This window comes from Penicillium digitatum, chromosome 1 (genome assembly GCF_016767815.1).
Source record: "Penicillium digitatum chromosome 1, complete sequence".
NCBI classification, from domain to species: domain Eukaryota; kingdom Fungi; phylum Ascomycota; class Eurotiomycetes; order Eurotiales; family Aspergillaceae; genus Penicillium; species Penicillium digitatum.
In genome coordinates this window covers 7,184,172-7,208,824 of record NC_089384.1, presented here as the reverse complement: position 1 = coordinate 7,208,824, position 24,653 = coordinate 7,184,172, and the positions used below count along the sequence as shown (strand labels likewise).

Sequence of the window (24,653 nt, the reverse complement as noted above, 5' to 3'; positions counted from 1 at the left end):
TCCGTATCAGCCCCAGGTGTATGACACTGCTATATTATAGCTACTTATGCTTGCACGAAATGACTAGTGAATTTGGTTCTTTGCGAAAACCGAAAAAGACCTCTGATTTTCTTAAAAAATTTCCAGGATCCAGGATCCAGGAACCAACTCTACATCTACAACATACATTGCCTTGCATTTTTTAGTACGGAGTTCATGGCTCTAGGTCCAGGCCGAAAACGTCTTAGATAACCCGCCCATTTTATCCGCTGCGCCCACTCTTCTCTCTCACCTCCTCTTTTAACCACATCTCAAAATTTCCCGACTCATCTCGACTTTTTTTTCTCTTTCTTTGTTCTCTCACTTGACATATGAACGATGCAGGGTCTTGAGGCTTCGAGCCTTGATGCGCTCGCAGGCCTGCCCTCGACTCTGAGCACGGTGATGAGCAATCCGACGACGTCACCAATTGGCGTTGTCTCCTCAACATTACCATTACCGACCTCGATACAAACCAATCCATTAATTTCGCAGCAACAAATACAAGCGAGCATTCAAAATGTTATTTCCTCTTTGTCGATGGGGTTCCGTCCCGAACCTATGCTGGTCAGTGGCAACTCGCCCGGGTCAACCGGCAAAGGTATCTTGATTGGGATCTTGTCTGCGTTTGGTTCGGCTGCCGTTGCATTTGTTGTTCTAGCGATCTTTTTCTTTTTTAAATATACACGCCGGGGCCGGATTATGCTCGATCGCATTGGCAGGCCTGGTGAATACGACGACGAGCAAGCGTTTTTGCGCGAGGAAGAGGCAGCTCTAGAGTCAATGGATGACTTAGCGCGATCGGAATATTTGCGAGCAAAAGGTAAGATTGGAGTTGATTTTTTTGTGCGATTTGCTTTGATCGTTTGACTAATAGTCGATAGCTTTTGTCCAAGGAAATCCTCCCGAATCGGTGCAAACCGACATCTCCCTATCGCAGTTCCTCGCGATCCAAGAAAAAGGGGTATCTGCCTGGGAATTCCAGCCAGAGTTGGAAATTGCAAATTGCTTTGTGGAAGGACGAACTGAGATTGAGTTTTTTGACTCTGAGTGCAGTGTACAAACCAATCTGCCAATTCCTAAGCAGAATGATGTCTACTACTGGGAGGCGAAGATATACGACAAGCCTGACTCGACCATGATCGGCATCGGTGTGACCACGAAGCCATACCCCCTTTTCCGAATGCCCGGTATGTGTTGCAACCGAATTGTTGCTACTGAAGAATTCCCGGCTAACAACCGCTAGGCTTCCACAAAACCTCTGTTGCCTACCAATCCACGGGACATCGCAGACTCAACCAACCATTTAATTCCACCCCATACGGACCTCCACTACTTCAGGGCGATGTTGTTGGTGTAGGCTACCGACCTCGATCTGGCACCGTTTTCTTCACACGCAACGGCAAGAAATTGGAAGACGTAGCTCACAATTATCGCTCACAAAACCTCTTCCCCACCATCGGTGCTAACGGGCCTTGCACCATCCACGTGAACTTTGGTCAAATGGGATTCGTGTTCATCGAAGGCAATGTCAAGAAATGGGGCTTGGCCCCCATGACTGGCAGTCTCGCCCCGCCTCCACCCTATGGCAGCGAACAAGGCAGCATTCTACTCGAGTCAGGACGTGAGAGTGCGGCTCAAATCTCCCAGCGTGTTTATCAAAATGCAAACTACGCGGCCTCAGGCTCAAGTGTTAGGATTCCTCCGGCGCCCAGCCCAGGTCCTTCTCGATCACCAACTGACATTTCCCTCGCTCAGCTTACCCACATTCCTTCTCATGAAAACGCTGGCGAGGGATCCAGTCGATTTGCTTTGGCCGATGCAGAGGGCAATGATGCGGCAGCTGCCGACAATCAAGAGCCAGAGGCCCCGCCACCAGAATATTCTAGTCCCAACGGCAGTCGTAGGGGCAGCGATGCCTCTGAATGTCCACCTAGTTTCAGGGCTTCTGAGGACCCCAACTCTTCATCAAATGACTCCATGGATTCTGATGGTCAAATTTTACCAAGTTACCAAACCGTGGCGGGGAGAGATCTGAATGAACACAACTCAGAGGCCAACAATAGGTCTTGATGCAACATCTATTCCCCCCTTTGCTTTTGAACATACCTCGTGGCGCATGAGAGGCTTTATCTGATTATTTCTCTGTCGTTTTATTTAGCGGGCTCACGGAAGGCGTTATAGCAGTTGGTGAAGGCAGATTCTTGGTTTTTGTGAGATCCTTTCTGTCTGGGTTGGTATAGACTTTGTGTCCTTATTGACCCTTACCCTTGGGAAGTCATTCAATGGATTTCTTGTGGAAGGGCACAATCGTTTTGCTCCCGTCGCCCTTTTTTTTTTGACCTCATACCCTCTTTGTGTTAAATGCGTGTACATCTATTTGAAAATCGATTGGCAGATCTATTAATAGGTCATAGACTGATCAATTGCAAACCTTCCGAAGTTGACAGATTCGATTATGAAAACACGCCTGTTTCACTATTTTGGAACATCTGAATCTGTTGTCTATTGTGATTTGGATCATGGTACTCCTTTGAAATCCTTTGAAGGCGAGATCGTAGTGTGGACGTCATCGGCGATCAACTTGGCAACGTCCAAGATCTGATGCCACACCGAATAGATTAAATCTCCCTCCAGGGCTCGATCTGATATCTCACTAGTCCCCAGATCTTCATTCCGTATCCGTGGCTCCGTTGAGATCATACCCCACTAGAGTCCACCCTGGTCCACTCCAGGTGTCCTCCCCGTGTCTCCGATCAAACCTCTCTTCTCTCTTGATACAAATCGCCTCCAATCGGCACTTCAGATTGCTTGCAGTAGTGTCATACGCAGGCGCGCCCCATTGTGATACGAGCCGGGGAAACATCGACCCCACAAAATAGGAGTTCTCTTATCTGCTCTCTGCCGACCCGGCCTCCGGATTTTTGTGGCTTCGCGCCTGTCTCTATCTCTCTTCACTGTCGAGGAACAACAACTTTACTTGCTAGATACTGGCCTGCTCTGTGTATGACACTTGATATGCAGAGGGCCTTTGGTTCTGAACCATATCTTGGAGCAGTCCGAATCGCAACCCCTGTGCGCCACTATCGTGTCGCGACGTAATTTCTTTGTTTCCCCAGCCTTTACTAGCCGCCTCTCATATCTCGCAGTCTGGCCATCAGCCAATCCATTCGAATCTTTGTGAAACAATCTGTCGTTGAGACCCGCCTACTATTTGGGATTAGGCGCGCTCGGACAGCTTCACTTGCTCTTGGGCTGTAACAAGTCTAGCTTATCGTTCGTGTCTCACATATCCATGATGGATGAGACAAGTGAAACAATGGCTGATCAGCCAGTATTCCAAGTCATTGTCTTGGTAAGTTATGACCCGTTCCAAGGTTGACATATTTCTTGTCTGTTGCAGCACCCGTCACGTGTAAGGCCATGTGTTGAGATGCACTTGGGCGATTTAAAAGTGGTCTTCTCAACTTGCCTGATGACGGGCTCTAGCAGATGAACCCCTGTAACTTTACTTTGCTGGATGCTGACTCCCTCAGGGCCCGACGGGTGGACCTCGTGAGGATAGCGTCACAGGAATTCTTGTCCGGTCCACGTCTACGAAATGGTCTACAGACTCGGTGGTAGCCGTGGATGCAGGTACCCTTCTTGCAGGCATAATTCGACTGCTGGAACGATACATCCCCGAATGCAAGGATGATCGCGGCGTGATGACAAGTGGGCCTTTTCAGGGGCTTGAGCTGCCTTGCAGAACAGCACAAGCAAATGCAGCCCATGTATTTCGCGAAATTATCGGCGCTGTTCTCATCACACATCCTCATCTGGATCATATCTCAGGGCTGGCTATTAACACTCCAATTCTGGAGGCGGGTAATGGACCCAAGCCCGTGGCTGCTTTACCATCTGTACTATCCGCCATCAAGAACCACATGTTCAACGATATCATCTGGCCTAATTTGTCGGATGAGGATGGCGGGGCTGGTCTTCTCACATATCAACGCTTGGTGGAAGGTGGAAACCCTCGTTTCGGCCGCGGAGAAAGTAGGGGCTATGTCAGGGCTTGCAACGGCCTGTTGACAAAATGCCTGAGTGTTAGCCATGGCCGGTGCAGGCAGCGATACCACCCAGAAAGCGGGACGCATCATCGAATCGGGAGCACCGTGTTTTCTGACCACCAATTTATGCTTCCTTCGAGAGCGATTTCAGTAGACCATACCGAGGGCAGGTAAGCTACGATTGGCAGTTTTCGCCGGAATCGTATTAACCACTGCTAGTTATTACTCCCCCGCTCGCTCCCCACGTCAACTTCCATCCAACCCCAAAGAATCAGGGATGGCAACAGTCGAGAGCTCCGCCTTCTTTCTCCGCGATCATCACACCGGCCACGAAATCATCGTCTTCGGTGACGTTGAGCCGGATGCAGTTTCCATGGGAACTCACAACAAACGAGTATGGGAAGCCGCCGCACCGAAAATCGCCACGGGCAAACTCCGCGCGATCTTCATCGAATGTTCCTACAATGACAGCACTGACGACTCATATCTCTACGGCCACATGTGTCCACGACATCTAGTCTCTGAGCTTAGTGTGCTGGCCAACAAGGTCACGGAAGTGCGAGGGTTGAGCATCGGCGAGAAAAAGCGCAAGCGTGAACCCGTAGGGCCCGTCGAGATCAGCAGCGAGCAAGTCAGCCCTCGCTCGAAACGGACTTCAAAATCCTCCACCGATAAAGGCAGGGCATTTGAGCCGCTCATTGAGCCTCATTCGCATCGGAGCGAGTCATTCGAGATCCCCCTGATACCAAAAGTGGCTCCCAGGGATGTTCTGGGACATCCAGACTCTGAGAATTGGGTTGATGATACAGCTCTTCCTCTGGAAGGACTGAAGGTTTACATCATTCACATCAAGGAGAATCTTACTGATGGGCCTCATCCTGGAGAGCAGATCCTGAGGGAGCTCCAGGATCACGGCGAAGCAGCGCATCTGGGTTGTGAATTCTTTATTCCGAACCCTCTTGAGGGAATTTTAATTTGAAACCCACGAGATCACTGCGAGGAGGCTTTCTGCTTTGTTTGTTTTGACGCGGCGTCGTCTTCGTTATTCTCTGTATATTACCCCAGATTCGTTTCTAAGCCGATGAGTACTATTAGTGCATCTTTATATACCTGGTGTAGACTCCTGTACATTAGATAACCGATGAAGAGCCATACGAGGTTAGCAGTTCTTCAAGAGTCCCTTTACTTTAACACCATGCGTACTCACCTGTTTACTAGACTTGATGCTTCTCTGGATGACTATCTCAACAATGTTGGAGAAACTCATTCCTCCAAACAGGTCTTAAAGGTTATCAATCTTCAATTGCATTGGAAGTCTTGGTCTACATCAACTCAAAGCTCTGATACCGCGGTGCAGACGAGAGCCAATAGCAGCCTCCATCAATGAAAGCCCAAAAGCCTCGAAGTATTGCAAGATCTCCTTCAAAGCGCGTTTCTTCAATCTTTCCCCTGTAAGCTTTGCAGCCAGGGGCTCTTGTTCAACGATACTGGTAATGGAAAGATTGGATGCCACCTGCGTCTTGTGTGATGAGGTTGAGATTGTTCTGAGATTGTTTAAAATGGGACTAGGTGTATAAGAGAATGTCCTAGGTTGAAGGTAACACGGGCCCTTCTATGCAAGATAGAGACAGTTGAGTGCTATTATATCTATAGCAAATTGTGCCCTATAGATTTAACCCTTTTCCCCAAAAGTAGTGACACAAGTAAGTCTCAAATCACAATATCCCGTTTACCGCCGATCCTCGTGAATCGTGTTAATTGAGCTAAGGACGAGTCCGAGAGCATAGTTATCTAGTAGCCAAACTGAATTGAGCTGGATCCGATGTGCATCAAGGAGGGTCTCGAACTGGGACGTTTAGTGGTATCATTGCTTGCACAACTAAAAACTGAGCATGGACCAAATCATTTGGAGAATTCACCATCTCGCGGTTTCACAGGAGTGTTTGGACTCCCCGGTGTAGGTATCATAAAGTCGAGCATACCAAATGTCCTTTCCGTAGTTCAAGGTCTCCACTTGAAACACTACATTGCAAGGGGGAAAATCTCAATCTCAAGCGTCCGAGCTTATAAGAGATCGTGTTGTATACTAGGCCCAGTGTGACATGGGCGTTGCCCCGATTGGAAAAGAGACCCTGAGAACTTTCAAATTTTCTGTGTGTTATTTCACGAAATTGACTAGAGATATGTATGAATATCGTGCTGCCAAGAACATCCATTATGACGCAACACGCAACTTGGGCAATATGCATAACATTACGCTAGTCGCGATCCATCTACATATGTGGTCAAAATAGCCGATCTATGCATGTTTGGTCGAAAAGGATTCTTAACCGCCAGGGCCATCTATAAAATCACTAAAGTAAATACCACATGCAAGCAATATCAGTCGAATATTAGGAATAGTCTACCCTGCATGTAAGGAGTATTGGGTCGGAATTCTTTCAAATGGAATAATTTGAAACATGAGATGGATGTTGTAGAAGAGTTTGATCTCTTGGTTTCTTCGACTTTGCGGAGAGTCGATCTATCTGATAGGGGGTTACTTTCTTTCCCCTATTATATGGCTCCTCAAAAACCCCTCAGTTCTATAGAGACACATGGATTCAGTATAGCATTGGTTATACGACATGATGCAGGTTATATGTAGAAAACTGCATGAGCGAGAGTGATCTGCATCAGTGGCGTCGATAGCACATCCGTGCAGATCCTCAGTGTCAGATATCAAATTCGGGTTACTCCGTGCAATGCGAGCCAACCAAGTATTGGCAGCAGTTTTCAACAGTAGACGCTCGATAGAGAAGCACGCAATATTTGGGCTTTGCAGTCTATCTACAACACGTCGAACCCCGTAATGGGGGAATGCACAGATAAGCTCATGGGACGTATCTTGTTCAGACGATGCAAAAGCAGTGAATAAATGCAGTGGACTATACAAAAAGACAAAGAGTTCAGTCTCCCAATGTTGGTCGTAGCGTTCCTTCTCCTTACGATATCTTCTCCTTAGCCTGCGCGATGATGTCTTCCCACACAGAGAGGTCATCAGAAGGAGTCCGCAGACCCTGACCTGCCGAGGCAATTTCATTTTCCTCGAGCAAAGGACTGCTACCAGGAAGGCCCAAGATAGGCTCTCCATCTCGAGCAAAGGCAAACAGCTCTTCTTCAGTACCCCATTCGCTCATAGCCATCAGACCGATAGGTACACCGCTATCTGGTGCATAACCAGCGGGACAACTGATAGCAGGGCATCCAGTAAAGTTAGCCAGCCAAACATACTCCATGTTGCGCACAGATGACTGGGCATCAGACAAACCGCGAGACAAGTCCGCCTCGCCGCCGTCAATGTGCCATCCAGGGATGGGCGTTGTGGGCGAGACAATGAGTAGCCCAGGGAAAGTCTTGAACAGATGCGCAAGATGTGTCATGAGGAGGTTGCGCAGCCGCTGGGAGGCTAGCAAGTCCTGTGCGGTGATCTGGTACATGCCCATAGAGACAAGCACCTTGTTTGGGGCTGTGAGTTGGCGGATCTTGCTTGCATCGACGCCGGATGCGATCTCAGCCATGATAGTAAGAGCATGGGCACGCTGACCTTCGGGCAGGTAAGGGATTGTGATATCGACGATTTTGTAGCCTTGCTCGCGGTAATAGTCGAGCGCCCGATCAAGCGCAGCGCGCACAGGGTCCTCGGCGCGGTCATTCCAGTCGCGAACAATACCTATCGTCTTCGTTCTCTTGACTTCGGGGTGCGGGGGAGTAGGATAGGGGAACTGCGAGGAAATCGGGTCCTCTGAAGCCGGTGCCGGGGTGGCCATGATGCGATAGGAGAGGGCGAGGTCATCGATGCTGGCAGCCATCGGCCCGATAACACCAACAGTGGGGGCGAGGCTTTGCGATGGTGCACCGGAAACACGGCCATGCGAAGGCTTCAAGCCCCAGATACCACAAAATGATGACGGGATGCGAATTGAGCCTCCGCCGTCTGCGCCAAGCGCTATGGGCACAAGGCCCGCCCCGACAGCATATCCAGAGCCACCGGACGAACCACCACAATAGTACTCCTTATTGTGGGGATTTCTAGGTGTTCCAAAGTTGGGATTGTTGTTGTTTGTGTCTGAAGAGCATTAGGTTACTACCTGCAGGTGAAATTCGATGAGGACCAATGGGAACCCACCCAGTCCGATCTCATGCATGGATGTTTTCCCGATGATTATAGCTCCAGCAGCCAGCCACTGTTTCACACACCACGAGGTCGCATCAATCCCGTTCTTGAAATCCATCTTTGAGCCTAGCGTACGCTTATACCCGGTGAGGTGCACCTCATCCTTCACTGCGACTGGAACGCCGTCGAGTGGACCCAACGACTGGCCGTTCTTGTATCGCTCGGTAGATTCTTGCGCTGCTGAACGGACCAACTCGGCCTGAGACTCAAGGAAAGCAGTTGAGTGTTTCCCTGGCGGCTGGGTATCACGTCGGACCAGAGGCAAGAGCGTCTCGATGACAGCGGTCGGGGTCAGCTCCCCAGACAAGTAGAGCGCATGATAATCCGCGGAAGTATAGTATCCATATTCTCCCTTTCTGCGCTCCACAATGGAAGACACTGCTTTCGCTGGTAACTCGGCCTGGCTGGTAATGTCGACTGGAATCACAGTTGGATCGTAGCGGCCGGCGTACTGGCCAAGGTGGGAGATTTCACGAATGACGCCGAAACCGGCATTACGCCAGAAATGGCTTTGGATTAACCCAATATGATGGATTCTGATTTGAACCGCGGGGAATTAGCATGTTGCGAATGCCCAACGGAACTCTCCTGTAGCTTACAATGTAGCGCCGATGGCCAGAGGTGTGCCGCGGAAGACCGGTAAGACCTGGTCTTCATACTTGTACGGCACATTTGGACCCTCACGTGCTTGGGGGTAATTTAGAAAAGACTGTTCGTGAAAGGGCATAGTGTTGGTTGCAGAATGGTTTGTACAATTCACGGGCTCATAAATTGCTCCACCATGATATCACATGCTGCGGCTAATCCTCATGTCCAAGCTTCTACGCCCATGCAAGGCTATGTCTGCGGATGCAGAACACATCAGTAAAAACACATTTATATGCAATTTTGAGTTGGAAAATACCCTATCTATGAGTGTTGTAATATATCTACAAGCTCAATTTAATGTTGTAGTTGTCCATCCCCAGAGCAGCACCAGTTAGCACTGCTGCATAGACTACTAGAATACCCATGGCCTGGGGTGTGTTGAGATCCAATGTTGGAATGCTGAGATTTACTGCTCCAGTAAGCAGGTTCGCAATCAGGAACAATGCAAGCCCACCACGGTTGAAGGCATGTAAGATGCGACTGGTCGCAAAGGACGTCTGCTCTGCCTCGCCTTCCTTGCTAGTCGCTCGGTGAACCGAGGGGAAAAAGACAGTCTCGGTAAAACAGAACAGGAAAAGCTGGGCACTGTTGAATGCTGCCACCCAAAGCACGTATGGCATGTTAGCCAGCCGACGCGACACTGGGATGTTGGCACCATAGCCAAATGCGTAGGTGGAATTAAAGAAGAACAGGGTTGACCAGAACATTCCCTGAAGAACCAGTTGCACCAGAACAGAGTTCCGTGCTTTCTGTGGCGACTTTGCGGCCGAGGTACCACGAGGAATGATGCGAACTCCAACACCCCGTCCAGCGAGGAAAATTGCAAAATATCCAATGAAAGAAAAGATTCCCTCGCGGTTCTTGGAGAGCAGATCTGGCCCCCGAGGAGACACCAGAATGTAACCCTTGAGATCGGTCGACTCCAGAGCGACTTGGTAGAGTACCGCTATTCCAAGTGCAAGCACCTCATAAGAGGGAATCAGGGCAACCAAGGAGTCGAATAGCTCCACAAAAGGAGGCAAAAAGCCAAGCGTGAAGAAAAAGTTCCAGTGGACACCATATTCCGTCACATGTTCCGCATAGTCCAATCCTTTGACGCTCCACAATCGGATGAGGCCTAGCACAAGCAGAGGAATGGAGTGCCGAGCCGACCCAATCAATCTCTTATGCAAAGCCAATCTCGGGGATTTTGAGTGCCGACCCTTCAGAACCGCGCGCGCAGAGACTACTCCAGCGGAGAACACAAAAGAGCCCACGCCCAAGTCCATTAGAGATGTTCCCCAGTTCTCTACCTTGGCGAAACGACGTGGGAATGCGCGGAAATCGACTGCAAGAATAGCTATACAGGTGACAATCATCATGGCTGCGCGGTAGGTGGTCAAGAATGGGTGAATAGGCAGGGCCTGCTCCTCCTCCTGGGAGCTTTCATTTTTGGCCTTGGACTTGCGAGGCGGTTTCGCCTTTTGGGGTATGCGCAGGCCGTTCTGGGTGAGGAGTAGGAGAACCGCGGGGGAGATGAGGAAGATGTTGAGGAGAAGCGGTGTGGAGGAGTATGCAGTCGTCGCGAATAAGATGGCGAGTACATTGAGGATGAAGTCAGTCGCGAGTGCCGCAGGACCGTAGGGTGTGAAGAAGGATAAGCGAGACTGAAGCGCAGACCAAAGGAGGACAGATGTCTAAAGCGGCCACTAGTTAGAAGATACTAATTGCAAGGTAAAGCATTGAGCTTTCTCACTGAAGCAACGAGTGTGACTGTATTGATCTCGAGGATTGTGCTTCCCGCAAGATTAGACACAAAGGCCTCCTTGCGAGCTTTGTAGCTCGGATCCATGTTGGGCAGTTATCAATATGGATAGCTGATCGCCCTCGAATGTTCGAATTTAAAGAGTGACGTGGTTGAATGGCGTGGAGGGTTGAAGCTCCAAACGTTGTGTTCACCCGCGATCACCTGACCATTTTGACAGTCTACAATCCCAAGAACAGCTGTCAAGATCAATTATGACACTGTGTCAATTGCTTCAAGGTTTCATGGATGGATACCTAGATGGCTACTCCTACAGATGGCTCAAAGCAATTGTGACTACCGTGGCTAGCTTTGAGGATGGCTTTACGACCTTACAGAGATGTGGGCAACTGTTCACAAGTAATTTTGGGTTCGATTAAGAAATTTTGTGTAGCAGGTCGTAAGTCTCTAGTGTCTATGAATAACTAAATTTTAGCACGCTGTCCTTGACATCAGGATGTGAAAGAATCATGAACTGGGCTTTCCACGTCCACCACCACGACGTGCTCCACGGCCTCCGCGGCCCCCGCGACCTCCTCCACGCTTTTTCTCAATACCGCCTCGGTCTCCTTGGCCAGCTCCGGGGCTAAGTGCATCTCGAGTCTTGCCGCCTCGGGATGAATTGCGAGGTCTAGAGGATCCGTTTCGGGCCATCTCATTTGGGTCTGCATAGTTGAAACCGGGAACACCCTTCAACCCCATCTTGCCAATGACCTTTCTGTCCATTGGTGGAGGCTCAGGACATCCCATGCCTTTGACGGCCATCTCGTTGGCAAGTTGGACAAGGCCAGCCTTGTCGAGACGAAGCTGTCTCAGAAGACCCGATCCAGCGAAGAAACCGATGAAAGACGAGTAGGCACGTTGCTTCGATTCTTCATCAATGGTGTACATGGCCTGCAAGACAGCCTTGGAGCATGAAGGAGCACCGGCATTGATCGCTTCAGTATCGGGGTGGGGCTTAATGGGCAAGTGGCGGTTGTTCTTCATGAAGAACGACTCACCCTCCGTGAGAAGGATGATAGCGCGGCCGTCAGCGCCAGCACGGGCGGTACGACCGACACGGTGAACGTACTGCTCGCCGTTTGATGGCAAACCGACCTGGATGACCAAGTCGACGTTGGGGAAATCCATACCACGACCAATAACATCTGAAGCGAACAGAATGCCGGCTTCAGCCTCCTTAAATTGATCGGTGGTTCTTGTGCGAGCACCCTGGTTGAGTCTGGAGTGGATCTCAAACACCTTCAAATGAACCATGCCCTTGCAGAAGACTCCTGCTAGTAGAGCAACCATGTGTGCAGTCACGCCAAAGACAATGATTTTCGAGCTCTTCTTGATTTCATGCTTGAGCAGGGAGGCAAGTGTGGTGAAGGTATCTGCCACAGATGGCATCAGCACGTGGTACTGGGGAACCCTTTCATGCGTTGGTGCTTCATTCTTTTCGATGGTAGAAATGCTGGTGTAGTCTCTCTTCAACACAATATTGACCACATCCTTGACTTTAGGTGGGACGGTGGCTGAGAAGCACATGCCTTGCCACCCTGTGCTCTTTTGTGGGATGAGCTGGAGGATTCGCTTCACATCAGCAATAAATCCACTCTCAAGCATCGTGTCGGCTTCATCCAAGACCAAAGTTTGGATGTTAGACAGCTTCTTGGCGGTGGGAGTTTGAGATAAGTAGTCGCATAGGCGTCCCGGGGTGGCGACAAGAATGGATGGTGCGCCCTTCATGAAGCGCGAATGAGCCGATGCTCGGGCAGTTCCACCAACGGCAACGTGGCACTCAAGCGGAGTGGGAAGTTGCGACGTTAATTCATCACATGCCTTTGCAATTTGTTGGGCAAGTTCTCGGGTTGGGGTAATGATCAAGATGCCAACCTTGCCTTTGGGTGGCGCGGAATCACCTTGGAGCAGGCAGTGCAATGCCGGCAACAAAAAAGCAAGGGTTTTTCCAGTTCCAGTTTTGGCCTGGACCAGGCAGTCGCTGCGCCAATTTGGAAGTTCAGTCAAAACACGCTGCTGGACAGGGGTCATATGGGTAAACCCCATCACGTCAAGGGCTTTGAGGAGCTTGGAGTCCAACTTCCCAGCCATTGTTGAGTATAACTGAGTGTCATTGCTGAGTTGAAGACCGTCCATGATGGTCAAATGTTGATATTCCTTGAAGAAAACTGCAGTTGATTGTTTCAACGAAAGCTCAAACTCAAACTCGTGAGTGAAGAACGTTTGAAGTTTGTTGACAAAACAAGACCAAGCGACAGTGTGATTGAATGTAGTCTTTCTTCTCTTGTTCCTTCTAAATTAGCAAAAGTCAGACTGATGCTTATTGATGTGAATCAATACAAGCTTACATTTGACAAAGAAGAGATTTGTTGCCAAGCATTTAAGATTGCCCCAAAGTCTGGCAAGCGTCATCTGATTGGTTCCAAGGACCCCACTATCTTCGCTTGATATCACGTGTATTGTGGGCTAGTTCCTGGAAAAATGAGACTAACCGCCTATGGTAATTTGCCTACCTTGGGCGGTTATTTTCCAGGGAATATGCAACCGTGCCAAGCGCCCAACACTTTTTCTAGTGTTGGGCGCGCTTGGCACGGTTAATCTATCGAAAGTCGATGGATGTTTTAGCATTATTTTGGAACTTCACCGTGATGAACCTTTCCTCTCATGGCCAATCTTGCCCGATGCTAGTCTAAAGGCGAGCAACGGATTCAACTTGAAATCCAGTATGAAATCTACAATGGTCGACCAGGGGTCACGGACCGGGTTTAAAACCAGTGGGAACGTCCGCATGCACGGTGCCGGTTAAACTGTATGTTGTAGGGCCACCATTTTCAAAATAACCGTGCCCGATTCCCCACTTGCATACCTCCACATGGATGGCAATTGCATTGTACAACGTATAGGCTAATTGACGTGGCGCCTGTAGATGTTTCAGAGAATAATCCATCGAATGTCGGTAAACAGCGTGCTTTCATGGCGGGGTTCGTAATTTGAAGGTATCATACCCATAAATGATTGGTTCTCCGAGGATCTAAGTCTCCGGGATAGGTGAAATTTCCTGAATGGTTAACATGACAATGGACGAAATCGAGGTGTAGAGATCACCCAACTTCCCAATATTCTGTCAGAGCGGACACAATGCTGCTAGAATAGTCGGAAATTGCAGGAGTTCCCCGCTTAGGTCTCATGGTGAACATAAAATCACAAAAAGGGTCAAAGCCTCGCTGCTACAAATTGTCAATCAATTCGATTCAAACAATGGCCACGTTAGATCGTCTTCTTTAGAAGATATAAGCTTGTTCACAAAAAAAAACATTTATACTATCCAAATAATAAGCCAGGACCTGCGGATACCTGGAGCCGAATCCTCGGGGACCATCGGCGTTCAGGGCCAAAGGATTCTTGTCCGCCTTTTGCTCCGTATCTCCACACGGACGTGGATCATCACCAATGGTTTCTGAATTCCTTGTGGCGCAAGTTGTATTTTAGGACAATTTCTGATGTCCCCCTTGATCGATCAACAGTCGTCAACTTGTAGCGCTCAGCAACATCCAAAATGGAAAAAGAGTGTATCTGGTAAATGCTCATCAAGGTGCGTGGCGGACATCCCACATGAAATCTTGAGTAAATGGCCGCTCATTCATCATGGCAGCAGTCGAAGACATTGGACGTGGAGAATTAGGGTGGCTAACCGTAGTGGCTGAAAAGAGAACGCTATAGCGATTGCCCGTGCTCCGTAGCTATCCACACAGTTCGTCTATTTCTCCACGCTAATTGGGCGTTTCGAGGTCTCACTTTCGCCGCATCATCGGGAGATTTGCCTGGCTTGTTAGTCAATCTGAAGAAATTGAGTTGCGTACTGGGGATTGACAATTTGGTGGTCTTATCGAGGTTATTCCGCCACTGAGAACGTCCCCTGAAACGATCTATGGCTGTACCACACAACGTTCTCTTTTCCTCTCCCCGTACAGTCGTCCAAGCGAATCTAGCCCTGAATTCGCACGATCTGTCACGTTCTACCTTGATCCCTGCTCGGCCCGGAAATAGTCTCGAGCCACCCACACGCGATCTTTCAAAATCAGTGATCCACCACTCCCCCTCATGTTAGGCTCCAGTGCTGGGTCCATGGTCACCAGCGGGGGGTTCTCTTCGAAAGGTTCTAGGCAACGGAGGGGGGATTTGTATCAAGTCTCGGGTGTAGGAGGGTACCAATAACCATGAGCTCTCAAGATGAACCGCCTGTGAAGAGGCGGGAGTCTCGATCGGGGACAAGGAAAGTCTCAACTCTGTCAGCGGAACAACTAGAGCGAAAGCGTGCAAACGATCGAGAGGCTCAGCGGTCCATTCGCCAACGCACCAAGGAGCATATCGAACAACTTGAATCTCAGGTCTCTACGCTCCAATCACAGATTGCGGAGATGCGGCTCCAAAAAAAACGGTTTGATGAAGTTGTACAGCACAACGCCTTCCTAGAGAACGAAGTAATGCGATTGAAGCACCAAGTTGCTTCTTTAACAGGCCGACCGGAATTTGCATCAAACAACGAGCCGATAGCTTCATTTCGAAGTGAGTGGTCTTTGGAAGAAGCCTCGAGTAGTGCATTACCGGGCATCCCAACAACGGGGGCATTGTTACCGCCACAATTCTCTGCAACGTCCCACACTCAAAGGCCATCTGGCCTTTCAGCATCGCATCGAGGGTCTCATCAGCATGACTGGCAACAACCCTATCCGTCCACAAGATCGCCGTCGCTTGGTGCAGCCTCCGATCCCGAATTCCCCAATTGTCTGGAGCCATATCCCGAACATGGTCAAACGCATCAAGCACAACCAATACGCACACCTCAGCAACAATCCGAATCTTCTTTCTCCGAATTCGCTTACAACAACCGGACACTTTCCCTGTCGAATGCCAGTCCCGTTCCTCAGCCAACTCCTGACCGAGTCTACCAATCCTCCGCACCAACGTACCAGCAACAGATACCTCAATCGCAGCAGACAGATCCGGCATACGAGTATCCATGGGTGCCACCATCATAAAAAAATTGCATTTGCCGGGCAACCGGTGGAGTTGAGGCGTATTCTATCCTGGGTAAAAACACAATGTCTTGTGAGTTCAGGCCAGGATGCGAATCCTCCATCCGGCCTCACAGAGTAAGTTTTGTTCAAGAATCTTAATACGGACAGACATACGGAGTACTGATCCATAGTATAGATCTCAAAGCAGTAGTTGTTCTCGGGCTCTAACTTCGTCGCGTAAACCGTGATTGAAATGTCTTTTCACACAAGATAACTACGGAAATAACAGCCGTGCTGAAAAAAAACGTTAGCTGACGGAGAAGCGCCGGTCCCACCTCCGGTCCATCTACAACATATGACTCGGGGGGGGGGGGGGCGCTCGGTAAGCCGACGCCTTGACTGCCACACCGGAAAATTATTGTTGAGATTGGAGATACAAAGAAGGCTAGTCACATTGGCATGATTGGGGGGGAGCATCATCTGCGCTGCTTCTTTCCTCTTGTATACAATTTGGCATTTACACATCTCAGTGAAGCAAATTCGAAATGGTCATAGGGGTAACCCATGATGAGTACATACCTAAAAAGATATCAACAACACGCCATATTTTGCATTCATGCATCCAGGGATGAAATCAAACTATTTCCAAACAAAATCACTTGGGTGGGTATTCGTATCTCGTCTAGTTCGTGTACTGCTTCTGAAGAAGCTTGGCAATAGTCTGCAGCTGGATGTTGCTGGTCCCCTCATAGATAGCACCGATCTTACTATCGCGAAACATCTTCTCAGCAATGCCCTCGCGGACAAATCCCATGCCACCCATCCATTCAACAGCCGAGCTGGATACCCGGCCGGCGACCTGGGAGGCGTACAGCTTAGCCATGGCGGCATCCTTGACAAAGTCCTGGCCAGCCTCCTTCTTACGGGCGGCGTTGTAGACGAGAGCGCGGGCAGCGGCAATCTCGGTATAGGCCTGCGCAATCTGGTGCTGCATGCCTTGGAAGTTTCCGATGAGCTCACCGAATTGGCGGCGGTCGTTCCAAACGTACCTTTGGTGATGGTCAGCTGATTGGATTCATGTGCGGATGGATCTTGTACTCTGAATCTTACCGTGCGGCGTTTTCCCATGCGCCGAGGGCCAGACCGGTCATCTGGGCGGCGATGCCAATACGACCCTCGTTCAAGACGCTGATGGCGTACTTGTATCCCTGTCCCTCCTCGCCGAGCAAATTGCTCTTGGGGATGATACAGTCGTCAAAATTGAGTACACAAGTGCTGCTAGCACGGATTCCAAGCTTCTTCTCCTTCTTGGCAATCGAGAAGCCGGGGGTATTTTTCTCGACAATGAAAGCAGTAATACCTTTGTAACCCTTGCTGGGGTCTATGTTGGCAAAGACGATGAAGATACCAGCCTCCATAGAGTTAGTGATCCACATCTTAGAGCCATTGATCTTATAGCCATCGGCGGTCTTCTCGGCCTTAGTCTGGAGCGCGAAGGCATCGGAACCAGATGCAGGCTCGGAGAGACAGAATGAGCCGACAGTGCCGGTGGTCAACTTGGGCAGCCAGGTCCGCTGGGCCAGGGCATCGCCATACTTCATGATCGCAGTGTTGACCAGTGTGTTGTGGACGTCGACCATCACACTGACACTAGGGTCGACGCGTGCCAACTCCTCGATCGCGACGATCGCCGCGGTGAAGTTCATCCCGGCGCCGCCAAACTCCTCTGGCACCTCAATGCCCATCAAGCCCTGCTCGAAGAGCTGCTCCACAACTTTCAGGTCCATAGTCTCGGCCTCGTCCATTTCTCGCACCTTTGGGCCGATTTGCTCCGCCGCGAACCTCGATACTGAGTCGGCCATCAAGGATTCTGTCTCGGACAAAAGCGTAATCGGCGTCGGGGTCAGCCCGGAGAGGTCGACCTCCCGCCGGCGGGGGGTGGTTGAGAATGCATATGCGCTATAAGGATAAAAGCACTTGTTAGCAAATGTGATTTCATGGGGATGTGCTCCTGGGCTAGACAGTACTTCTGTACAAGCCGACCAGCAGCAAGTCGTTTGCCCGCCAAGCGGACTGAGGGGGTACGCGACAAAGGTCGCAGCGCACGAATAATAGAAGCCATTGTGAACTAAGGGGAGATTAGCTTAATGCACTATGAGGAGGAAAAGAAAGAAAAAAAGACGACCTTGAGAGGGAGGTAGAGGACATGACCGGGGTCAGAGCCGAGGTCGGTTACCGGCGGCGTTGGGGATGCGCGGGGAGAAATGTGGGGCTCCTCTTTTTTTTTTACCTAGGTTGACCATGAAGGGGATGGATGTGATATACGGATTACGGATTTTGATCTCTATTCTAGATACTGTTTATATCCATGTCTTACACAACTAACGGCTGCCATGCTAAATAGGTCTACTGATAGCATCAACCGAAAAGATCTAGACCTTGAATGATTACCATCAAACAACTTTTCAAATATCCCGACTCTACTCACGGATCAGATCCTCGCCAGAGATGCTGATATTCCCTGATGAGGGGGACCCCAGGATCTTCTAACGTCCTCGAAATGACTCACGATATCAGTCCTAATCATTACATCCTTCGGTCCTCCAGATGTGGTAAGCTCGATCCAGCCCGACGCCATCGAATGGCTTCCTCCCTCTATATACGGTGGGCTGAAAATTGGAGTGGCTTACTGGGTTGGAATTGTTCGTGCCATCTGCTGCGTGTGCTAGAAATGCAACACAACCCAGTTTTGGTACATTCTTTCAGCGTCCTACACAGTATCCCTGTATCCTTGAGGACCTATTGTAACTGTAGCCTAAAAGCATTGCTCTATGCATGTATGCATGTCGCTGTCGTAATAATGGGCTGAATGCGTGTGAGAATTAGTTAGCTTTCCTTCATCCCACCCTCGCCCTCCAAATGCGCTACGATCGTTCGGTGGGCTCTCTCTGACTTCTTATCAACACCTGTATAGTTCTGATGGAAATACAATCTTTCAACCCACGGAGAACCAACGCCTAAGCACCCGATCCCAAGCCCCTGCTACATCCATTTCATCTCTTTGATTAGCGAAGAAGTATTACAAATTCTGGCAGACTTCCGGGCTACCCCTCCATTCAGCTTTATACACGTACCCAACACAGGTTGTGCACTTGAAAAGTTCAAACTGAAGCAGCTAATTTCCTCTCATACGTTTTCTCAAATACATTCTGAAAGACGTTAAAAATTCAACGAGATAAAGATAATGGCTCCGTCCCAAGACTTTGCATCCCACAAGGCCGGTAGTTCTGGCATTTTACCAAGTTCTGTGCCAGTGCTCATTATGGGGGGAGGCCCGACTGGCCTGTTACAAGCTCTGCTTCTGTCTCGACTAGGGGGTATGACTGTGTTCGGAGAAGTCGATAGAGGATTTTTGTTGACATGATCCATGCAGTCCAATCATTGATTATCGAACGTTATCCCGAGCGTCTAGCTGCTCCAAAAGCCCACGCGATCAACCCCCGCTCTTTGGAAATCTTGCGTCAATTTGGCCTAGGCGAGAAGCATGTCCGCCAGCTAGGCACTTCACGAGATGATAGCTTCTCGGTTAATTTTCTCACCAATCTTTGCGGGGATGCGATCGGCAGGCTCCCGTATGAGCGTATGGATCCTGCTGTATTGAATGACACGCCAGAGGTACTTTGTCTCTAAAAGTGAGAGAAACCCAGAAACGGCACTGACCAATTGAAACAAATAGATGATCCATAATATACCCCAACCAGCGCTCGAGCAAGAATTGTCCAATTTCATCGCAAAGGATCCCAACGTCACCTTAATCAAGGGATTCAGTATATATGCTGTGGAACAGGTAAGTACACGGGCGATCTTGGTTTGTAATGAAGCAACGCGATTAACCGAAGACCAGACTGAAAATGAAGTCATGGCGACAATTGAGCAACGCTCCACTGGACAGCTCCATCAAACAAAGTCCCGTCACCTCATAGCCTGTGATGGTCGTAGAAGCAAGGTCCGCGAGCTGCTCGGGATCGAGTCTGAAAGCGAAGACTCAGACCAGACAATGATGACCATTCATTTCAACGCCAATCTGCGACCCGTCGTTGGTGACCGGGTCGGCATGTTGTACTGGATAATGGACCCTTTAGCTGCGGGTTTCATCATCGGCTATGACCTTGATGGAAACCAGGTACACATCAGCCAGGTCGACATTAAACAGCATCCAGTCGAGTCGTGGACAGAAGAGATATGCAGAGCCAAGATCCGTGGTGCTATCGGTACAGCAGATGTTCCGTTTGAGGTCCTGAGCTGTCGCCCGTGGGTCTTCCGTCGACAGGTGGCTGTCACGTTCCAGGCAGGAAACGTCTTCTTGTGAGTTTTTGAAAGTGGAGATTGTCCTTGTGGAATCCTTGTTGATGGTTTGAAATCTTCCAGGGCTGGAGATGCTGCTCACTCATTCCCCCCAACTGGTGGACTTGGATTGAATTGTGGTCTTGCAGATGTTCATAACTTGGCTTATAAGATTGCCTTGGTTCATCGGAAAGTGGCAACACCATCTATACTTTCTACATACACTGCTGAGCGACGTGGTGTTGCGGATTCCTATTCCAAGCAGAGCGTTAAGAACGGCAAGGAGGTTTTTGCACTGCTGCAAAGTCTCAAGACTGCTGGTGTTGAAGATGTTGCTCAAGCACGAAAGAATATGGTGGCAGCGTTGGCGGATCCGGCCCAAAGGAAACAGGTTGAGGCAGGTATTGAAGGGCAGAGAGAACATTTTGATAATGTAAGTGGCTTCATTTTGGTTTACCCCTTCTCCTAAAATTTCCGGGTTTTCTCACACTTTTGATCATAGCTGGAGCTTCAAATTGGATACGTGTATGGAGCTACTAAGCCACCTTCTCATGCTTCCCATTATTCTCCGAAATTTGTGCCCGGGGCGCGCCTGCCTCATGCTTGGATCACTTTTCCAGAGCAGGTTTCCTCGGAGACAGAGGCGGCTAAGCGTTCCTCGCTACCTCGGGACCCAGTCGACGTATCCTACGTTAAGGAGCTTGGTGCAGATCAGGTTCGCGCATGTCAGTGGAGTACCCTGGATCTTTGTGGTCCTGACTCTTGGACTTTGATCTTGGGAAAGGAGCAGCAAAATCCTCAGATTTCATTTTTGCAGAAGCACTTTAGCGTGGTTGGTTTACCTCTTAACACCTGGCGCCTCGGGATGGATTTTGAAATCGTCAAGCAAAGCTGGTTCGCTAATGAATTGATTCATGGTGGAGGGATTCTGATTCGCCCTGATCAGCATATTTTAGCAAGGGTCTCTATTGAGGCCAAGGGAAAGGACTTGGTTACAGAAGTGAGCAAACATCTTGGGATTTCATAGGTCATAAATACCCTCGAGCAAAGCCTGGGATATGCATCGACTCCTTGTTCATTCCGACCAACATACGTTCGCAGACATCTCATACTGAGTATTCTAGGCTGTCTCAATAGGCTGTTTCTAAGCTACTGCCCAATTGAAAAAAAAACAACACCTTCTGCTTTTTGAGATCTAAGAATGTAGTATGGTGCTTTCTGCTTCAATCACGTTGACTCGGAATCGTTTGAGCCGCACTCCACTCCACGAAGGCCCTTGCTTTTCCCCACATGGTACTTCGTCTGTCTCTGTTGCCCTACGCCTCTGAAACTTATAGAACTTGATGTTGCATGATTTTCTTCATACAACTGACACAGGCATAGTATCTCTCAAAACCCATGCAGCTTGTCGTCGGCTGGATCCGTCTCAAAGTCAAACTGAACCAAATCCTCCTTGTAAGGAATGAAATATGTGCTTGTGCCCCTTAATTAACGTGAAATAACATTATATACCGGGCACACGACATGCCAAGGGGCAATTCTTACCTTTCATGCTAACTGCTAGCTTGATACTCAGCCAACATTGCTTGGTCCTCGTGGTAGCTCACCAGAGCACATTGATATCCTTTGCGTTTTTCCATAGCTCAGATCCACTCCCAAGTTGCAAAGAAGATGGCATGCAACTTACTTCAAAGTACTTTGCGTCGGTGCATCTCGCATACCCGTTTCTACACCAACCGTCCCACATCAGAGAACTCGGGAGATTTTATTGTAATGAAGTACTGCCTAACTCAGCGGATACCTTTCATCTCTACATGGTACTTGAAATGGTAACCTCGGATCTCTCTAGACGGGTACAAAGATGCGAAGTTTAGATGCCCCTTCAAGCTCGACAAGGCAAGGCATGAATCAATTAATGTCCGGCATAGGAAGATCGCAGCGGCCACATATGACACATGAGGGAAGGGAGCTGCCGTCTACACCTAGGACAGAGTCTGGCGTTGAAAACTTGCCGCTAAACTTATAGATGGATGAATACGACCCGCACGTTGATTACATGAGTTGGCTGCACGATTCCATGCCTGGGGGCTTTATGGAATTTAGCGAGACTCCGGACTTTGACACCTCCATGTGGGAGGTCTTTGATGCCAACTTAGGATAGAAGAGGTTTGGAATATAAAATATGATATAACACACAATCAAGATTTCTTGAAGCATCAATTTTAATTCTATGTCCCCGATGACTGTGGCTCACTAGCTGAGCCGCAATTAAATAGAATTCAAATAGCCTGTAGATCTTTGAAAATGACATTAACCAGGCCAACCAGGCCTTCGACATCAATTTCTGGAGGCGTGAGGTCCAGCGGCGCAGGGTCCTCCCCAGGCTGCCTCCCAAAATTACCAGCTATCATATCTCTGTAACTCTATAAGGACTCGTTCCTTGGTCGGCAATTTACACCGCCGAAACAGCACGTCCAAGCATTTTCGAATCGTCATTAGCTTGTTGGATAGCATCGCAGAATGCCAAGCCTAGCTGCGACAAGGTGGGCTTTCGGCTCGCTGGTATTTTGGCAGGACTATCCTGGATGTCGCCTTGGGTAAGAGATGCTTCCAGTATTTGCTTGGTGGTTTGCATCCTAATATTTCTTTCTACCCCTGCATTTCTTTGCCGTGGAAAATTTGGCGTGAGATATTACTGCACTAGTGTTAGCATTCCACTGTGATATTGTGCCTTCTCAAATTCTCCAGCTCCTTTTTTGGGATTTTACTGCGCACTTGGCTGAATTTTCGGCTACATCTGTGATTGGTCAACTTGCGCCAATTTCCTATTACAGCATCATGACTCTGTGCTATGCCCCTCTTTCCTCTCACTCATTTCGTCTTTCTATGGGATTTCTGAAAATATGGGCACAGTCATTATCACAGGTGCAACTGGCTCCCTCGCGCTTGAAGCAGTGCAACAACTTCTATGGTTGCATCCCTCGTTGACCATTGTTGGCACTGTCCGAAATGCGAAGAAATCCCCCAAAAGTGCTCAGTTACTTCGACTGGAAGAGATTGCACAGCGATATTGTTCCGGGAGGTTCCTGATCAAAAGTGTCGATTTGAATTCTATTTGGGAGGTACGAGCTTTCTCAAACGAAATTGCTAGCCTCGTGGAATCTAGCGAGCTTCCACCCATTTCCGCCATCATTTGCAATGCGTTCACATGGTCACTAGATGGTCAGCAATTTTCCAAGGATCAGTTAGAATCTACATTCCAAGTCAATCAGCTGTCGCACTTTTTACTGGTGCTCAAACTTCTGCGGAGCATGGATCCCGAGGGGGGTCGAGTGGTCATGCTTAGCTCGGAAGTTCACGATCCTGAACACTCTAACGCTCTTTCCAAACTTGGTGCAACCCTTCCCTCTAAAGATGGCCTTGGTGCATTGGTCTATCCTGGCGCAGATGAGGTTGGAACAGAACATGACATGGGCTGGCAACGATACGCAAACAGCAAGCTAGCCAATGTGATGTTTATGCAGAGTTTGAACCAAAGACTGGAACAGGTATGAGCAAATTTTTCAAAGTGCAGGGCATTTCACTGAGCCTGTTTTAAGAATCCAGAACTGAGCAAGATCACCGTGACTGCTATGGACCCAGGCGGTCTTGTGAACTCCCGGGCCCATCTCGCCCAGCGTTCAACTACTCGCGTTTTGTTTAGGCTCCTTGCGCTTTTGCTTCCAGTGCTTAAGCTTTTTACCTACCGACTTCGATCAAATTTAGACTCGGCCCGAGATGTCCTAGCACTGGCTTTGGCCCCTGAGTACGCATCATTGAGGGGCTATTTCAACGGAAGAAACCCTCAACCCCCTGCCCGTGTGACTGAAGACGAGGCAAAACGCGAGGCTATGTGGGAGGCTTGTTGGAATTGGGTTGATGTGAAAGAAGGCGAGACATGTGTTCCTAAGAGACTTTCCTGAATATAGTCAATGATACGAGCACAGAACGTTGTAATGACCCACATAGCTAGAAAACTATATAGTCTGTCAGATAACATTGAGTCTGCCTGAGATGATAGAATTCAAGAACAAAGATAGCCCTTTCTTTGAGACTGCATACTAGCACACTGTTGTCGCCCCGAAATAACAGAAACTTGTACGCGAAATGAGAACGCGATCACTCTTTCTCACGGGGTCGACATGCCACTCCCTCAGCAAGCCAAGTGGCTCAGCTGTTTACCAAAGATTTTGCGTCGATAATTGAAGCCTCACAGTGGACGTCTTGGTAGTCGACCCATTGGTATACTACGCTTAACTGTATGAAAAATCCGCCTGGTCTGATTTTCCATGGCATTTGGCATTGAGTGTAAATGTGATGAGCATCAAGCCCTTATAGTTTGAACGACACAAATAGATGAGGTGGCCCCTGGCGGATAAACTGACGGAACCCCACAAAGCTTGGTGGGGCCCCACCCCGTCTTTCACAACGCATCCGTCCCGCGTCTACAAAAGAACCTCTACAACTGTTGTGCAAACCTTGATACCGTCAGAATCACAACCGACAACTCCACATCTGCCTTTAAAAACAAG

At 49.1% G+C, this 24,653-nt stretch overlaps 9 protein-coding genes across 9 annotated transcripts; 5 read left to right on the top strand and 4 right to left on the bottom strand.

Moving 5' to 3' along the window:
• Positions 1-357: 357 nt before the first annotated feature.
• On the top strand, positions 358-2,091 carry Pdw03_4840 (SPla/RYanodine receptor SPRY; the record flags this gene model as incomplete). Its single annotated transcript, XM_066100848.1, has 4 exons — positions 358-841; positions 903-1,208; positions 1,265-1,710; positions 1,777-2,091. 4 exons carry the CDS (start codon positions 358-360, stop codon positions 2,089-2,091), a joined length of 1,551 nt encoding a protein of 516 aa, XP_065956248.1.
• A 1,225-nt stretch (positions 2,092-3,316) lies between these two features.
• On the top strand, positions 3,317-5,049 carry Pdw03_4839 (CAMP-specific phosphodiesterase, putative; the record flags this gene model as incomplete). Its single annotated transcript, XM_014675266.1, has 3 exons — positions 3,317-3,373; positions 3,555-4,240; positions 4,290-5,049. 3 exons carry the CDS (start codon positions 3,317-3,319, stop codon positions 5,047-5,049), a joined length of 1,503 nt encoding a protein of 500 aa, XP_014530752.1.
• Positions 5,050-7,054: 2,005 nt separating this feature from the next.
• Positions 7,055-9,013, bottom strand: Pdw03_4838 (N-acylethanolamine amidohydrolase, putative; the record flags this gene model as incomplete). The annotated part of the gene is made up of 3 exons (XM_014675267.1): positions 7,055-8,178; positions 8,239-8,822; positions 8,886-9,013. 3 exons carry the CDS (start codon positions 9,011-9,013, stop codon positions 7,055-7,057), a joined length of 1,836 nt encoding a protein of 611 aa, XP_014530753.1.
• Positions 9,014-9,215: 202 nt separating this feature from the next.
• Pdw03_4837 (GPI-anchored wall transfer protein 1) lies at positions 9,216-10,765 on the bottom strand (the record flags this gene model as incomplete). Its single annotated transcript, XM_014675268.1, has 2 exons — positions 9,216-10,610; positions 10,670-10,765. The coding sequence occupies 2 exons, from the start codon at positions 10,763-10,765 to the stop codon at positions 9,216-9,218; spliced, it is 1,491 nt and encodes a 496-aa protein (XP_014530754.1).
• A 420-nt stretch (positions 10,766-11,185) lies between these two features.
• Pdw03_4836 (Helicase, C-terminal) lies at positions 11,186-12,856 on the bottom strand (the record flags this gene model as incomplete). Its single annotated transcript, XM_014675269.1, has 1 exon — positions 11,186-12,856. One exon carries the CDS (start codon positions 12,854-12,856, stop codon positions 11,186-11,188), a length of 1,671 nt encoding a protein of 556 aa, XP_014530755.1.
• A 2,081-nt stretch (positions 12,857-14,937) lies between these two features.
• Positions 14,938-15,759, top strand: Pdw03_4835 (Basic-leucine zipper (bZIP) transcription factor; the record flags this gene model as incomplete). Its single annotated transcript, XM_014675271.1, has 1 exon — positions 14,938-15,759. The coding sequence occupies one exon, from the start codon at positions 14,938-14,940 to the stop codon at positions 15,757-15,759; it is 822 nt and encodes a 273-aa protein (XP_014530757.1).
• Positions 15,760-16,420: 661 nt separating this feature from the next.
• On the bottom strand, positions 16,421-17,860 carry Pdw03_4834 (Acyl-CoA dehydrogenase, putative; the record flags this gene model as incomplete). Its single annotated transcript, XM_014675272.1, has 3 exons — positions 16,421-16,787; positions 16,849-17,697; positions 17,766-17,860. 3 exons carry the CDS (start codon positions 17,858-17,860, stop codon positions 16,421-16,423), a joined length of 1,311 nt encoding a protein of 436 aa, XP_014530758.1.
• Positions 17,861-19,060: 1,200 nt separating this feature from the next.
• Pdw03_4833 (Monooxygenase, FAD-binding) lies at positions 19,061-21,109 on the top strand (the record flags this gene model as incomplete). The annotated part of the gene is made up of 6 exons (XM_014675274.2): positions 19,061-19,115; positions 19,172-19,413; positions 19,475-19,585; positions 19,643-20,103; positions 20,167-20,515; positions 20,585-21,109. The coding sequence occupies 6 exons, from the start codon at positions 19,061-19,063 to the stop codon at positions 21,107-21,109; spliced, it is 1,743 nt and encodes a 580-aa protein (XP_014530760.2).
• A 1,876-nt stretch (positions 21,110-22,985) lies between these two features.
• Pdw03_4832 (Short-chain dehydrogenase/reductase SDR) lies at positions 22,986-24,044 on the top strand (the record flags this gene model as incomplete). Its single annotated transcript, XM_014675275.1, has 2 exons — positions 22,986-23,630; positions 23,682-24,044. 2 exons carry the CDS (start codon positions 22,986-22,988, stop codon positions 24,042-24,044), a joined length of 1,008 nt encoding a protein of 335 aa, XP_014530761.1.
• Positions 24,045-24,653: the final 609 nt, after the last annotated feature.